General features: G+C 43.6%; 1 protein-coding gene across 7 annotated transcripts in view; it reads right to left on the bottom strand.

The window, feature by feature from the left end:
* Positions 1-17,731, bottom strand: part of TACC2 (transforming acidic coiled-coil containing protein 2) — a 128,144-nt gene that overhangs the window by 62,293 nt on the left and 48,120 nt on the right. For 6 of the 7 annotated variants that reach the window (XM_014250215.2, XM_014250218.2, XM_088059388.1 and 3 more), the window contains 2 exons: positions 12,144-12,269; positions 6,580-6,711 (listed from right to left, as the gene is read on the bottom strand). In XM_014250215.2, the coding sequence (XP_014105690.2) occupies positions 6,580-6,711; positions 12,144-12,269 (258 nt within the window). The remainder of the gene's footprint in view (positions 1-6,579; positions 6,712-12,143; positions 12,270-17,731) is intronic. The other variant, XM_088059389.1, reaches the window with a different exon arrangement.

Below are 17,731 nucleotides of genomic sequence, written 5' to 3'. Positions count from 1 at the left end.
AATCAGTGGGGTATTTTTCAATACAGTTTTCAAGGAAAACAGAAGCAATTTGTTCGATTGCCTCTGTACATCAGCTGGCACAACACAGCCCTATCCAAGTCACCGTGGCACAAAATTATACAGCACCAAACACCATGAGGAGATCTAGGTGTAAAACCTCACAGACTTAACTTGTTCTTACAGATCAAATACTCTCATAGACACATTGTCTGCTCCACCACTTATCTACATTAACATAGTGTGAGTGCTATGTTTGCATTGATACACTCTTCATGAAAACACACAATGTCCCAGAGTTTCAAGCCTGAGTGTCCTGACAGAATTCCCATCTGCTAATTCCAAGAAAACAGGAGTGACTGGTGATGATGCAGCCAGGATGGACACTGAAGCTGACAAGAAACAGACATTAGAGTGCATTAAAAATAAAAGTAAGAATAGAAATAAGAATAGAAATAAGAATAGAATTAAGAATAAAAATAAGAATAGAATTAAGAATAGAATTAAGAATAAAAATAAGAATAAAAATAAGAATAAAAATAAGAATAAAAATAAGAATAAAAATAAGAATAAAAATAAGAATAAAAATAAGAATAAAAATAAGAATAAAAATAAGAATAAAAATAAAAATAAAAATAATGAAAATGAAAATAAGAATTAAAATAAGAATAAAATAATAAGAATAAAATCATAAGAATAAAATCATAAGAATAAAATCATAAGAATAAAAATTATAAGAATTAAAATTATAAGAATAAAAACAGTAAGAATAAAAATAATAAGAATAAAAATAAGACAAAACATAAATAATTGTGACCCCTCCTCACCGATCACTGCTTGGTTGCTAAGGTCACTGCTTAATCTAAATTGCAAGTGAGATTAATGGCATTAAGAGTTATGAATAACCAAGATGCCTGCTTAGTTATTGAAATTTCCAGCATGGGAAACGCAGAGGAAAGATAACAAAAGGGGCCCTGCACGGTGCTGCTCGGGATGCCGGGGGGGGGCTCCAGGCTTTCAGAGGCCGGCAGTGAATTACGATCAGCAACGTGAGAACTGCCCACCCCGCAGGATTCCACGTTCCAAAGCCTCCTATGAAATTCAGGAGGCACACAAAGCGGCAGATTAGGTTTCCAAGGGCTGAGCACAGCTCCGGCTGTGGGTGCCTCCTGCCTTGCCCTGGCTGTGTGGGATGTGGTGAAGGAGCGAGGGCTCTGTCCCACGGAGGAGACCCGAGAGGGGGTCAGGGCAGCCAAATCCCCGTGCAGAGCTCACACCTCACCTCGTGCAGCCTCTGCCCTCTCGTCTGCTCCTCTGCTTTCCCCTCCTGCCAAGGCACAGACACTTCTGGTTTGGATTCTGGGCTCCAGGCCTGAATTCCTTGGATGACAAACAAAACTTTAAACTCCTATTTACTGAATTTCTGGCCTGGGCTTCAGACTGGGACCACAAGCATCACCACAACAAAGGAGGGAGTTTGTTTTGCTGCTGAATGTGCCTCTGCAGACCGTGTCCACAAGCCAAATGCCCAAATTCCACTGACATCTCCAAACACCAGAATTGCAGATGCAGAACCATCACAGATGACAAGAGCTCATCTTGCTTCCATGCTTCTGAGTCTCTAAACATCCTGAGCTGTAAGATCCCTACGGCAGCTGGAGCCAGGCTTGTCAGGAAAGGAGCTGCCTAGAGCCAGGAGGGGACTGACATTTATTTGTAAGGGCTCTCGTGCACCTGCCCTCAGCTGAGAACATCAGTGTTGATAATGGTCTCCAGGAGCACCTTGTCACAGGAGATATCAGCAAGCAGAATCCAAAGGGCTCCTGGCCTCAGGGCCTAAGCAAGGAATTAGATTATGAAAATGCAGGATGAAGAAACCAGGCAAGAACAGTATTTCCCCCCGGTGCAATGTTCTGCTGTGGCTGCTAAGGATGGGTGGTCAAATGACCGCCTTAAAAGAAGTCAACATACAGCTTCAATTTGATTTCATGAGAGTTAACACAAAATTGGTCTAAAGTATGTCTAGTATGTTTCAATGGTTTCTTTAAGCTTTTGTTTTTAGAAGATTTAGCATTAGAGGTAGAGTACCCCAAAAGCACATGCCACATTTTAGCACCATGGTGATTATTGAGAAATACAAAATATACCTGACAGCAGTTTTAGAGCATGTATTACCTGCTCTAGGACAAGAGGTGATCCCACACAAGTCCTCCACCCTCCTGGCAGCGTCAGGAGCTGTCACTGTGTTTGCCACAGTGCCAAGGAACAGCATCCCAAGCCAGGTGTGTAATTTCTGAACATGTACTGCCATGGTTTTCACAGGATGCAGAAGGATCAATGCTGTTCTAAAACTCCTTGTGGATGGATTAATTAGTGTAACGACATATTCATTTTCATGCTGCTGAACCCGTTCTAGCAGCAAGCAAATTACCATAAATTGCCTGAGGGAACCTGTAAAATACACAGGAATAACAGGCAAACAGAGAGCTGCCATCACCCTTTTGTCCACCGCCTCAGACTGAGATCAGCTTTACAAGACACACAAATAATTGCTCTCTTTGAGCAAACCTGCAGGCAGAACACCCCAGAGAGCCCAAATTCCCAACCAGCATGTGGTTAGAGAACAGGTGACATTTCCCACTTGTGCCAAGCACCCATGAATGTTCTGCCTTTTAAAAATGGAGCTGCTGGCAGCTGTTTGTTGCACTGCTGCTGGCTGATGGAATCTGTCTGTGCCAGCACACACCATGGGGCTCTCTGGCCACCCTGCCCAGCAAACACACAGGACTGTCCCCCCACATCCTGCCTTCACCCAGTGTTTTGGGCTTGAAACACAGCAGACACCCTCAAATTTGATGCTATTAGTAATAAATCAAAGACACCTACACAAAGCATCCTCCTGACTAGGGGTGAGCAGTACTAAACACACCACTCAGGAGACAATCTCCTTAAAAAACCTGGAATGGTGGAAATGGATGAAGAGCAGGACTGTGGCTCATTCCTGTCCATTTTTTACAGGCTGGCTGGTTATATGGGAAGTATCTATTTTTCAATGCTGTTTTTCAGGAGATGGTAAATGCTTTTCATGGTATCAGTCACAAAGATCCAACAAAAATCCTTGGGTTTGATTTACAAGAATTAAACAACTTCATTTCAATGCCTTCTATCATAAAAATACACATCACTTCACTTGTGCACCAGACAGTCCAGACACACACGACTACTATCCAGTTCACATGACAACCATAAAACCCACAAAACTGCACCTTCCTTCTGCCCCAGAAAATCCCCAAACCCAAAAAACCTGCAAACTCCCAGATTTTGGAAAGAAAGAGGCATTTGTACCCCTCACTTGTACTTATCATCTTTTCCTTGCTCAGTGCACATGTAAACTTAAATGTTGTAACACATTTCTTTTAAAAGGGTTAAATTCACTCAAGGAAAAAAAAAACTTGAGTTTTTGAATCTCATTTAATCTCTTTGTGGTTTTGAATACATCATGAAAAGCAACTCAGTCTAGGATTATCAGTGTTGGCCCAAAATGAAGGCAATACATTGATTTTTATTTCCTTAATTTTACACCAAGCCTCTCTGAAGGTGGGCAAAAGGAGTAAACTTGGTTTCAACACACCATCAAGCAAATAAAACCCAGAAGTCATAAAGCTTATCCTGTTTTGCTGCCTGACACCAATTATTCAGCTTTGCTTCCTCCCAGGGAAGCATTATGAAACATTTTGGAAACCAACAACATACAAAGTTGAGCTTTGTGTAAACACTGTTGTGACTTTCTGCTTTCAGAGAGATTTGTTGCTTTGTTTCCAATTGGTTCCAGGCTCATTTCAGGAAAATTAGGTAAGACAGAAATGTGTATTTAATTTCAGAGATTCAGAGATCAACAGACATTCCCTGTTCATCCAAAGTCTCTCAAAATGTTAGGACTCCAGCCTGCTTTAGCTTTTGAAAGAAAACTGAGAAAAAGGAGGACCCAGCTCTCCATTCCCATCACCCACATAGAATACCCCAGGTGCAATTTTCAAAGCAAGAAGGGAGGCTGCAGGAGAGGACATGCCCAAAACCAGCCCCTGGTTTTTGTTCTCCAGAACAAATCACATCCGTCTCTCTTCCTCACAGGACAAAGGGATGGATCAGCTCCTCAGAGACTGCCCAGCTCTGTCCATAGGGCTTCCATAAAGAATCAGCTACTCTCTAGCAGTATTTCAGCACTTCTCTCAAATTGCGAGGTGTCTGTGACACAGTTCACAATGTGATCTTCATAATCATAGAGGAGACTGCAAAGCCTCAAGGATCCATTTTGTAGAAAATCACACAGTGGCCCCGCAGTTGCACAAGTTCAGCACCTTGCCAGGCACTTGCCATCAATGTGACAAAGTGAAATACAACCCAATTTGCAAGCTATTATTTTCTGTGGCTGATTTGATTTGATACACAGGAATGACATAAAAATGCAAGGTAGTCCTGATCAGAAGTGTTTACATAAGGGGCTGATTACAACAGCAGACAGCTATACGGACAGTTAACAGCTTTGCTTTTCAAGATGTTGAAAGGATGATCTTTTGTCCCACAGACAGCTCTAATTCTCAACTTTATGTGCATCTTAATTTCCATTAAGATGGAAATGTGAACAAACACAGCAGTTCAACTTTGGCGAAAGAAGCTGTGGGTGACAGGATCACTATTCTCAAGGCATAATGAGGATGCTGGGAGTGCACATTTGAGCTGCTGACATCCTAGGCTGGATTTTCTTTCTGCATTAAGAAGTTCTAATACAACATGTTACCCAAAGAGGCTGTGGACTTCCCATCTCTGTAAGTGTCCAAGGCCAAGAGTTTCTTAGGTACACACAGATATTTACACTATTAAACACACTACATCAATATCAAAACAAAACAGAAACTTCAGAGGCACAAGCCAAACTAAACATGTAAGCAGAGCAGTTCTGCTTGCCTGCAGTTCTAAAGTTATTTCTCCTGTCGTTGAAGCTGAATTCTAATGAAAAGGAAAAGAAAATGCCCGTGTTCTAGTGGTTCCAATTTGGATTTGTAAACAACAGTCATTTGTGACTACACTACAGCTTCTTACAGGTTTCCTGAACTAAATATTAACAGCTATCTCCCAGAATGTGAAAGTCAGGGTATCCGTAAAGTTCAAACAATTTTGGGTGATTCTCTGGAAAGAGCCAACATCTTAGGGTATGTTCCAATTTAAAATCGTACCTGCTCATTTTTCTCCATTTTTTTAGAGGATAACCATTGTATCTACCCTTCGATTCAGAAAATCCTCTCCAGATGACAGAAATTGCAAACTGATGTAAAACTGTTCTGTTCTCCATCAGTGGTACACAGCTTGTAGTGTCATGAAGGAAAACTACAAAGATTTGGCCTAACTGTGCTTCAGCAGCACATACACTAAAGGTGGAGACACCATTTTTCTGATCAAAACAATCAGGAGTTTAGAAGAAATAATTAATCAACGTTTCCTAGATATTATAGCTGCTAGTTTTTCCAGCAGCATTTGCTAATAGCTGTTTGTGCACTGTTCCACTGCAGAACACTTCTATTGTGTACATTTTAATTCAGAACTCAGAGTATCCTCCTGCTGACAGCAGCATCTTTTGACATTTCTGAACAGAGCTGTAGTGGCATAAATGTATTTCCTGTGGTGTCTCCTGTCTTGTATCCCACTTGTCACAAGCTGCCAGTGTGTATCGGTGGGGTGGAGAATGCTGCTCTCCAGGGAGTGCCCATTTCATACTCTCAGCTGTGCTGTGACCTTTTCCATTAATAGATGTGACAATAAGGGCAGGCCTTGATTGCTGAGCCACAAGAGCAGACTGGTTAATCACCCTCAGATGGGCGTCAGCTGAAGCTCTGACAGGAATATCCAAGCCCATCTCCACCATATTTTTGAGATGGGATGGTTGGGACATGATCTTTAATGTTCCTTCCAACCCAAATCATTCTAGGAGTCTGACTCAGTTTAGGGGTTTTCAAGGCAAAAAATGTGCTGGAGCACCTATCAAATGCTATGGCAACAATCAGTATAAATCTGAGGCAGTGAAACATTTATTCGGGGAGAGTGAAACCAAGCTGAGAAACTTCTTCCTTCGCTACTGACAGTGACAATGCAAATCAGGTGTGGGGTGGGGATGATGCTGGCAACATCTGAAAGGGAATGAGCAGAACAGTCCTCTTAAATAGGACCTGATCTTGCACTGTTTCACACCCAAAACCAAAACAAAACAACAAACTAACTTCAAGAAAGGAAAATATTGGGGAAAAACACCTAAAAAACCCCAATAGTTTAAAAATAGAAGGAAAACTCAGCATAGTAACAACCAGTGTAGCCTAAGCTCCCTCTTCTGGAATTTTAGAGTAAATACACTGGATTAGGCAGGTCTTGGTAAGTCTAACATCTGGATTCAAAATCTAGCAGCAAAGTGTTCATGTAACTTAGACAAAACACCTGTCAAACTTAGTCAGCCTCTTTCACACGAGCAACATTTCTTAAGCAGAAGATGTAAAGACGTGGAAAAATCTTGCAACAACTGAAATCACACAATACCTTTTTTTTTCCCTTGTGAAACCTTTGGTTTCTTGAGCAGGCAGCTCTACACCATCACCAGGGGCCACAGCCAAAGGTACATCCTCAGAAACGTGGTTATCAACTCCTTTGCAGCTATCGGGCTTGGAAGTGCTGCAAAACAATTATTAAAAATAAGCTGACAAATTTCAGAAATGCCCATGAAGCTTTAATGAAGTCTCTTTATAGGATGAATTTTGGCTGGATCTACAGGAGCTGTAAGGAACACATCACCCCCTCCTAAATTCCCTTCTCTCTCCCATAAATTACTTCTTCCTACAAACATTATTTCATTTCTCAGCTAAGCACATAATCAGTAATATTGCAAAGACTTTACAGCTCTTGTAGACCATAACACTAAGTGCCAGAGGAATTTAAGTGTATATAAAATCAGTATAATAAATAAATCACTAATGACTGCTTTGCAATTCTCACACAGCCCTTTTGCCTCACTGTACAATATAAACATTCAATTAAACAATTTGTGTTTTAGCAAAATAACTTAAAATCTGGGATTAAAACATTGTCTTACTTTAAAAGCTCTCCCTAGGCTGTAAAGCTAATCCCAGAACTCATTACATGCATGTTAAATCCTCTGCTCAGGAGCAGGGCAGCGCCCACACAACTCCCCCTGCTCTCAGCCACACTCATTAAACCACTGACAGAAAAGGAACAAAATAACCAATGACTTCATGTCTCAAAAGCAAGAGCAGTTTAAGGTCTTGTCACACCACACTGTCCCTTCCAGGGCACCTCAGACACACCAGAGGGACACAAATGTCCTGGGATAGCAGCTGCACACAACAACCACCCCTCCGGCTGCTGCCAGGATACTGACACAAGTGCTGATGGAAACAGGACGTGGCTGAGAAGCTTCTTACAGGTTTCCTGAACTAAATATTAACAGCTATCTTAGTAATTCCTTCTAAAGTTTTCTCTCCTCTTTCCCCTGTAATGACACTGGAATTGTAGGCAGCAGTTAAATTGTGTTACTGATGAAGAGTTAGTAAGGTGCAGGGACAGGCTGTTCCCTTCTTTGGTGCACAGAGGGTAGGCCTGAAGCACATCCCTGATTTAGTCACAATACACAGGAGCACGAGAACAGCCACTTCCCAAAGTGCTCGTCCACTCAGTCACCAAGATCACCAAAGCTCTTTGTGAGTGTCGTTTACCTTGACCAGCTTATACCCACAAAGCTGCTTTGTGCCATATGAGACAACTACCCAGCTGTTTCTTCTAAGAAATTCTCTCTGCTGTCCTCACTCCTTCCTTCCTTTCCTTCCTTCTGTTTGTCCAAACTGGCCTGATGCTGACAGACACCCAAAACTTTCAGTCAACACAAATAAATAAATAAATAATGATTAAAAAGCAGGCTGTTTCCTTTTTCATGCAAAGGCCTTTGTCCTTGGCTAAAAATGTCTCTGTACTAATATAGCAACAGCACCCCCTCTATATAGGGGCACATGGAGAGCAGTGACTATATAGGGGCACATGGAGAGCAGTGAAAGTAAGATTTTTAAAGCATAAAAAAAGTGAACTGCTAAAAATAAGTGAATGCTGAACATCTGTTTGGAGAACAAAAAGAATTGCAAAACCCAAACAATTCACAAGAGGGCCCAGCCAAACAAGAGCACCAAAGGCACATAAATTATGGCCCTTGTGTTATGGACACACAAAGCTGTTCCAGTCCCACAGTAGCACCTGTTTCACACTCCTCACACAGGCCCAAAGGATCATCTGCAGCCCTTCAGCTTCCCCCTTTAAGCCTCTCCATATCAAAGGAGACAATTTTCAGAGATACTCTGACTAATGAGTGTCATTCCCAACACTAAAACAAAGCTTGCCATCAACACACAAGGAATTCCAGAAAAGCTCTGCTCCCCATCCTTCATAAAGCCCTGTGTCCACTCCTCCTCCTGATCTGACAGACTGCACAAACTGAGGCAGGGGAGCACAGAACAGCAACCCTGTCCAAAATACAGGCTCTGTGTCCACTCTGAGCTCTCCAGCCTAACACTGCATCAATGACCATGTGTCAACTCACAGCACTTTATCACCTCACACATGAAGCAGCTACATTAAAACCTCTCCACAGCTCTTATTAAAACAAGATTTTCCATTCAACTTTTTTCTCAGCTAGTAATATTTTAATGGTTGCAGGAAGAATACTACCCAAAGGCCCAAATCTTCTCAGTGCACAATGAACTATACATTGACCAGTGTTTATCCTGTGGAGTGATTAGAAAACAAGCATTTTCAAGCACCACCTCTTGCAAGCAAATCTCAAAAATTATTTTGTGACTATCTGTGTGCACAGATAAATGTGAGTACTCCTGTCTGCTTGTGCTGCCAACACTAAGAAGTACAGCCCTAAACACATGCAGCAAGTGCCTTTCTAAGCTGTCATTTTTTTCTGGGCATTTGCAGGTTTTGGGGTTTTTTTTTCCCCACAAGCCAGGAAGGAAGTCACAGGGAACAGACAGACACTGCTCAGAAGTGTTTCACACCTCTCACCTGGAGCCCAGCTAAGCTTTGGTCTTGTACAGACAGGGCTCTTATTTGCCTTCTCTACCTTTCCAACCCAAACATTCCTCATACAGCACAGAAGTCCTGTTGAAGAGCTCTGCACCTGCAGAGTGAAGAGAAAGCTGTGTCTGGCCAAAACTTCTCCTAGTGCAACATGCAATGGCAAATCAGAGTGAACTTGGCCTTTCATTGCTAAACAAAAATGCTTGGCAGAACCGCCAGGGAACTTTTTACCTAATTCTTTTCAGGGCACTTCTCTGTAGATAGAGTAAATAAAATCTTACAGAGCAGATGACAGCACGTTGTGCCTGATCAACATGTTATCAGCAGGAGAGAGGCAGTCAGTCACCCTCAAGAAGCAAAACAAAGATAGAGTTTCCTGACTGGACAGATGGAGGGACAACCTGATCTCTTACTCTGCCCTGCCATCTGGAAGCCATTTAGCACAAACTGACCCCCATCATATATGCACCATTATATTTCCCTGTCAAAGTGCACACCATCTGCATTATGTGATGCCCCTGATGGGGAAATACATGGAAACAAAAGCAAATTTAGTAAGTGACTAAATATCTTGGGAGAAAACACTTTATGACTGCACCTTACTGCAGACAGACTGGAGTAACACCACGGCATTCAGGAGACCCCGTAACATTTTCATTTTGCAGAGGTACCCAGCAGACATCACAGCGACATCATGCGTGTGAGCATTACAGAATTATATCCAGTCACACTGAAATGTGCAGTGGTGCAGTGCTTCTACATAAAATTCCAAAAAAGCTGAGGCTTTAATAAGATTATCTTACTTATATTGGCCATAATCTGCTCCATGACACAAGTGAATTGTTGATGACAGATAAAGAAATGACATGAAAAAAAAAACCCATCACTGAGGCTCTTCCCTTAGGTAAGAAAAGTTCAGTCCTGCTATTGCTGATCCTGAGCATAATCCCACGTGTTTTAATACTTTCATTTGCTACCAACACTATTGTTCCCAGCTCAGGACCAAAGGCCAGGGAAGTCAGCAGAGCTGCACCATGACTGAGCACACAGGAGTTAAAGCAGAGGTGCAGCTGCACTGATTTAACCCCTCTTCTGCCGACCAGCTGCCACCTGGGGGTGGGCACAGTGGCAGCCTCTGGGTTTTCTACTGCTGGGACAGCAGGAAACCCCTCTGCAAGGCTCACGGACAACAAGTGACAACAGTCTGGACAGGAGAATCAGGTGAAGGAGAACAGGTAGGCTTTTATATCCAAAGCTGCACACGGATGCAAAATAAAGGAGTAAGGAAAACAAACAACACTGACAAGAGTTAACTTGTGCAGCATTTAAAAAAGCAAACAAAAGAGTTAAAAACAACAAACAGAAGAACAACTCACAGCCAGCTTCACTCCTGAGCTGAGCACAGTGTATTTCTCTATCAGTTTCCTCTGTTTCAGGAACTGGAAAACTACCTACAACCAACGTGAAATACCCCTGGTTTGTCAGTTTTTAGAGCTGAACCCTGGCAAAAATCCTTGCAGCTCCCTCAAGGCCAGGATTTGGAAACAACAGCCAGATCCTGTGGTTGCTGCATAGTCTGTGTGCCCTCATCCCTACTGGGCTCAGCCACCCTGGATGGGGCAAGCAAAGCTCAGCACAGCCTGTGCAGCTGGGGTGGAACAAGGAACCCCAACACACCCTTCAGACATTAACAATAAAGCATTTAAAGGCACAACTTCTGAAGCAGATCAAAAGAAAAGGTATAATATAATTAACTCGAAATTCCAGATTCATATGAGAATGCAAAAAGAGTGAATTCATGAGGTTTACAAGAAACAGTGAATTAAAGCACTCTGAGACTGCTCTCCCTAAATGTTTAGTCATAGACAGCTTGTGTGCCTTTTTCCCTGCAAACAGCAAATTATCACCCCAAGGGCACACAATCTTCTGCTCCAGACTGTAGTCCAAAGACCATATACAAATCTTTCTGGCACTATTAGTGTTAGTCTTTTTTAATGCTTGCACATTCAAAAAGTAGCACACAGCTCCACCTCAATTAATGCTCACTCTTTTCTAACTGCCTCACTACTATTGCCAACAGTCCATTAGCAAGAAAAACAGAATCCACAAAAAACCATCAGTAACCCAATTACATTTGTTAAAAACAAAAGAAACACAACTCTTTGAGTAAAAACTTACAAGAAATGAAAGAAATCCACATCATTAGCTTTCCCACTGCAAGCTTCTCTAGATCGTCTTACTCTGACTGTAGGAAAAAGTTTGTTTCTCACAGACGCCTTCAGCCAGCATTGGTGACTAACCAGCTTGGGGACTGGTGGCAGACCAGGACTAAACAGCAAGGTCACCCAGCTTTTAAGGTGGATTGAGCAAACCACACAAGGTCCCTTCAGCCTTTGATGGTGTGTTATTGTGACTTCAGCTAACAAATTTAATGCCAGCTTAAATATACTGTGTGTGTTTACACTCCACTGAACTCCCGGTGATTGAAGGGTACACACACCCTGCAAGGCTTCCTCTATTGTTAAGATAAATTTATATGCCCGAAGATCCTGACAACCCCACCAGCACAAAGAAAGCAAGTTTCCCTTCTCAGTGCAAGCGAAGGCAGACAAAAAGGCCAAAGTCCAGCAGAGATACCTGAATGTTTTATAACCAACATCATACTGTTAAAGAACTTCTCAAAGAAAATGCTTCAAGGATTAGTTACCTTGTATTAATAAAATATATATATATATATAAGCACCTAAAAAAATATAGGGCATATATTGCACCTTCACATGTCATGAGCCTCCTATGTGCTGAAGTGACAGAATCTCAGCGAAAGGTAAAGAGCATCTTCTTTTGAAGGTTTCCACAAGAGACTGAAACTCTGCTACAGATCTCTGCTGACAGATACAGGCAGACATTTATATCCGTGCAGGGACCATGAGAGTGGTTCCTTGGGCAGTGCTGAGCTCCTGGAGCTCTATCCTCCCACAGCCACTGCCCCTGGCCCAGGGCACAGCTCTGGACAGTACCTGGCTGCAGTCAGCTCAGCAGCTCCCACGGGAACAGCATTTCCAAAGGCTTCAGACACAGCTAAGGGATGCTCACAGGGATCAAGGGGAGAAGCCAACTGATTGTCATCACCTGGCCCAGCAAGGCTGTGGAGAGAAAAGACAGAGAAAGGCAGCCTTAAATATCTGAGTTATTCAGAATTACTGTTGTTTATCCTTCTGAATCCCTGGGCTCGAGCATGAATGAGCTAACTTGCGTGTTAGGGAACACAGAGAAAGCTGGCATTTTTAATCTAAGTTGCTTTTGTTCCCACAGGACTGAAGTCTCTGGATTTTTGTCTGACTCAGAACTGCAGGAGCAATGATACAGTACAACTCAACAGCAAATGAACCCCGCTGTGCTTCTGATTATGAAAAGCAAATGAGAAATGAAGCTGCTGCTTGAACAAGAGAAATGACAACATTTCCTCACTCAGATAAAATACAAGGAGCCCGATGTTAGCTTTCACCTGAGCTGGGGGTGCTCATCAGTGGGGGCACCAAGGTGTCCAGGTGCTGTGGAAAACACACACAGGAGACATCCAGCCTTGCCCCATTTCTGGGAAAAGCAGAGTGCCACTGAATACCAGCAGCTCGTGACTGAAGAAACTTAAGTCTAAATTATTACTTCCTTACCTAACTTCAAATCTAGATGATTCCTGGATGATTCCCTACCGTAATTTAATTCTGAATCAAAAAACATTAGAAACAGTTGAACTTTACTATAACAATGTCAGTGTTATTCTGGTAATGACTGAATGCTGCCATCTGAACGTACTCACACTGCCCATATTTTATCTAAAGGGTTCTGTAGCATGTTCATATGGGAAAAACAATTACAACTCTGAGCAATTGACTGCCCACTCTGGTTTAACCACACCTGAGGGCTCTGCCTGTTGTAGGGAACTTTGAGCCAAGGTGTTTACAGGTTCTAAAGTCCTCTAGCTTATTATCATAAAGAGACTGGTTTTCATTCATTGCTGAGTTGCAACTGGGGTGTCCTCTCTGCTTTGCCTTAAAATGAGGGCTTAGAAAGTAGATTTTGACAACAGCACTTTACAATTTCTTTTTATGTACATAATGAGTAAACTGAGGAGATGGGCAGGTTTTCTTCTTGCTGTGACAGAGCACTATGACTATTCCCTGTTAACATGTAGAAAGCACAGCACAAACCCAAGCTACAACTGGAACTGCTGTGCCCCAATCTGGTGAGAAGTGTTTGCTCCTCACCACTCACGTTTCCTGCACAACCAACTCCTGGACAGGGATTTTCATAGTTTATGGACAAAGTAACCTGAAACTCAGGCTTGGGAAGGTGATGAAGAAGCTGCTCCTTGCCAAGCCACCCTGCTCTGTGCCGCACAAACAATGAAGCCATCCACAAGCTGCTCAAACGAGTTCCACAAGTGACATTCCCAGGTATCACAACTGCCTTTGGCTCTGCCACCAGGTCCCTGCTGTCAGCCCTCTGCAGCCACCAGCCCTTAAGGCAAATTTGTTTCAAGAACTGAGCTCCATGAAAAGGCCACCAAGCTTTTTCCATTCTGTTGCCTCAGTTCTGGGTCGAGCCTGGAAGAGCTCTATTTATTTTATCTACATAAAACCGCTTCCAAATTCTACTTATGACAAGCATGACTGAAATAGTTTGCGAAGGAAAATAGCTCACAGTTTAATGAGCAGTTGCTTACCAACAGCTGCAGCGAGCACACTAAACTCAGCCCAAAGACCACGGGGTTCAGACTGTTATTAGTGTGTCACAAGAGAAAGACACTGCCCATCAAGTGTCCTTGGGCTCTTGAGTTTCACAATTTCATTTTTGAGGCCTCTACTTAGCCTTGGAAAGAGATTTTCCAAGTCACTGTTAGAAGGCAGGTATGCAAATAACAAGTTTCAGGCAAAGCTGGACCCACAGTATTCATTATGTATCAATGAGTGAATGAGAAATAACTTCATAAACCTGTCTAATTTCTTCTTAAACACAGCAGGTCTGATTCTATGTAAGAAAGCTTCAAAGGGAGACAGAAATTTTAGATATATACAGGGACACAACTTGGCACACATGGACACAGAGACAGCAAGTGCTGGCTGCTCTGGGGGGTCTGTTTGCTGCTCTCCTCATCCCTGAGATGCAGACCTTAAACCCCTGATTTCATAGGAAAAAAGCATTTTATAAAACAGTTTGATACTGGTGCTGGAGACAGAAGGCAGCTAAGGGTCTTGGCATTTACTCCCTGTCCATGTTTTTCCAATCAGGAGAGCTGGATGTGGCTCCCTTTGAACAGTCAACAATAGCTCCAAGTTTACTCCAAGGGAAACCAATAAGCATTTCAAACTCTGCTATCTCCCAGTCCCAAACATTTGGCTGCTTTTAATGAGATAACGGCAAGATTTATGGATCCTTCTCTTACTCCAGAAATCTCTGGAAAATGGCACCAACAACCACAAGGCAGGACTGAGCTCTCAGTGCTCTCATCACCCGCTGTTTTGTTTTCTTCAGGACACAAGATGTTCTCACCGGGTACAGCAAGCCTGACAAACAAAATCCTTTAGATTTCATACTTGCCTTTCTAGTATCTTGGGCCAAAGAGCCAAATTTTTGAACCTCAGCTCACCCATACATAAGTAAAAACATTAATCAGTCCCAGAAAAATATTGAGAGAATCTGCTACTTCTGTTCTTACACTGCAATTCTTTGGAAAGGAAAAAAGATCTAGCAGCACCTACATCAGTTTTAAATTCATATATTCAAACACGCTGTACTTCATAAAATTTGATCCATTTCACTAATTCCTTCATATTATTAGTTTTATCTTTTCACAGTTTAGTTTGCAGCCTCTTACATTAATTATATTCACTGAAATAAACTTGGTGTCAAGAAAATCCAACAATAACCTGTTACAGTAACTCTGTGCCCCTTTGGTATTTCTGTTCTTTAAAAGTATTTCCATGATTACTGGGACTCCTGTCAATGATTCAGCAGAGAAGGAGGTAAGAAGTTATTTCTCATATTAGAAATCAACATTACAGGTATCACTAACTAAAAACATATTTAGGGAACAGCTCAGAACTGCTGCTTAAGATACACGCAAAGCATTAAAAACAAATCCCTCTTTTTCCCTCCTGAACTACTACTTATGAATTAATTTAAAACCCATTTAAATATCAACAGCATTTCAGGAAAAATACAAGATTCTAAGATTAAAATGGAAAGTGTGGCTTTTTTTCCCAAGGAACTAAGGGAACATCCATCCCCACAGGAGAGTCCATACACCAGCAGCAGCTTAAAAGCTCAGACACAGCAACAACTGGGAGTCACTTTTGCTGGTCACTGGGCTTAGATTTAGCCAAAGTTTTTTATCAGCTAAAAATGCACTCACAGTCAAAAGTTCAAGTTTTGGGCAATACACTGCCTTACCCAACAAAAGACCTACTTATGCATTTAAATACGTGATGTGGGAAAAATCTCTCAAATTCCGTACTCTGAAGAAGAAACACCTTAAGTGCCTCGCACCAGCACTTTGTATTTAGGCTCAGCCTGGGCCAGGCTGAGTCCTGCTGAGCTGGGACTGTGCAAACACAGTAATGAAGGTATCCAAGAGATGAACTGACATGCGTTAATTAAAAGCAAATAAAACTCCCATCACACAGAGGAAACACGAGTTTGATGCTCAGTGCATGGCAGCAGAACTACACTTATGGAAAACAGGCACTGTCACCAAGACACCAGAACTGGCTCCTTGGGGAATGACTCCAGATTTCCATGGTGTTCCTCTGAGCAGGACTCGAGGAATCAGCAGAACAGGTCTGGGTGCCGGGTGACAGTGCCTGGAGCACACAAGGAGAGCCACCCCTGGCAGCGCCTGAGTCACAGCTGTCCCCAGGGGAGGGACCTGCTGTCACCCCGGCTGGCCACAGCCCATGCGGGAACACGCGGCTGTCCAGCTCCGGACACAGGGCACCAGCACCAGGGGAGTCCCTTCTCTTCCAGCACAACTCCATCCCAACAACACGAGGAAGGCAAACAAACGCGGGAGCTGGCTCTGGAGACATGAAAGCGTTTTTTCGTTTTTTACAAGGCCTCCTGAAGGCAATTCCCCACCTGTGGAAAGCAACCCCAGCTGTGCAGCAGCTGGCAATGCCTGCAGGTAATTCCCGATGTTCTGCTGGAGCGGAAGCAGAGCGCTGTCGCTGTCAGGGCGCATGCAGAGGCATTCTCAGAAAGTGTATTTTTCTGGCACTCTTTGTGGAAACCCTGACAAGACAGAGGAGTTATCTTGGCAGGGGATGGTGTTTAGTCACACGTTACCTGAGGGCCTGCACTTCCTCTCTCACCCTTGCTCAGAAATCCCTTAATTTCTGTAACACGCACACCCAGACTGATCACTGATATGATTAGCTATAACAATAAAATAGAATTTCTTTAATTTTTTTAATTTTTTTGCCGGAGCATTCTACATTACTGTGGTCGCATTAAAACTTAGGAGTGAGTAACTACATTAAACAAGCACAACTACATTAGATTAAAATACTTAAAGGGACTGAAACGTGTTACAGCACTACTTCCCTTGCGAGCTAAAAGGACAGCTGAAAGCCACATAAAAGTGTCATAAGTATAAATCACGCCTGCACAGGATGAATAAGCATATTTGCTGTAATAACTGTCAACCATTAAAAAAAGCCCATCCCGTCACCACGGAACAGCTTTCAGAGCCTCGGAAGGGCTCTCGGTCACATCCTGATGTCATCGGAGCAGGATTTCAAAGTTCCCAAATTCCCAGCCTTCCCAGCCAGCAAACCTGAAGTTCCTCAGTGCAAAGAGCACTCACAGAGTCTCCTCCTCACTCGACCAGAAACCCCAAACCCAGCCAGAAACCAGCGCAGGAGCCACAAAACCACCCAGTCTTTTTTTTTTTGAGAGGGGGAAGGAGAGTCAATCCTGACCCAGCGCTGGAGGCAGCGCTATGGGAGCGGGAGGAACAGCTGCCAGAAGTTAAAATAAATAAATGAATAAATAAATAAATAAATAAAAAGGAAAGAGGGGGAAAAAAAAAATCAAACAACTTTCCCGCTCACAAAGTGTCTACTTACCAACGCCAGGAAATAATCACCAGCGTTCCTGCTCGCACTCATCCTCACTGGCAGCACAGCCCCGGGCGCAGCCCCTCGCTCGGCCAGCGCTCCCCTGCGCTCCCCCCATCGCGGGCGGGCACCGCCGAGCCCCGCTCCCTCCGCTGCTCCGGGAGCCTACAAAAGGCCGAGGAAGAGGAGCCCGGAGCTGCTGCTGCTCGCAGGCTCCTCCCATGAGGCTCCCCGAGGAAAGGCCGGAGCGGCCGCGGTGCCGCGCCCGGGTCCTCCCCCGGCGCTCACGGGCAGCGCGGCCCGCCCGGTCGGCACCGCTCCCTCAGCTAAAGCCGCGGCCCGCACCGCTCCCTGAGCAAAAACCCCGGTCAGCCCCGATCCCTCAGCAAAAACCCCGGCCAGCACCGATCCCTCAGCTGAAGCCCCGTCCCGCACCGCTCCCTCAGCAAAAACCCCGGTCAGCCCCGATCCCTCAGCAAAAACCCCGGTCA

The sequence above is a fragment of the Pseudopodoces humilis genome, chromosome 9, assembly GCF_049639895.1.
Source record: "Pseudopodoces humilis isolate 2021_Gansu_Grassland_sample_001 chromosome 9, ASM4963989v1, whole genome shotgun sequence".
NCBI lineage: Eukaryota > Metazoa > Chordata > Aves > Passeriformes > Paridae > Pseudopodoces > Pseudopodoces humilis.
This window is presented reverse-complemented; position numbering and strand designations above follow the sequence as displayed.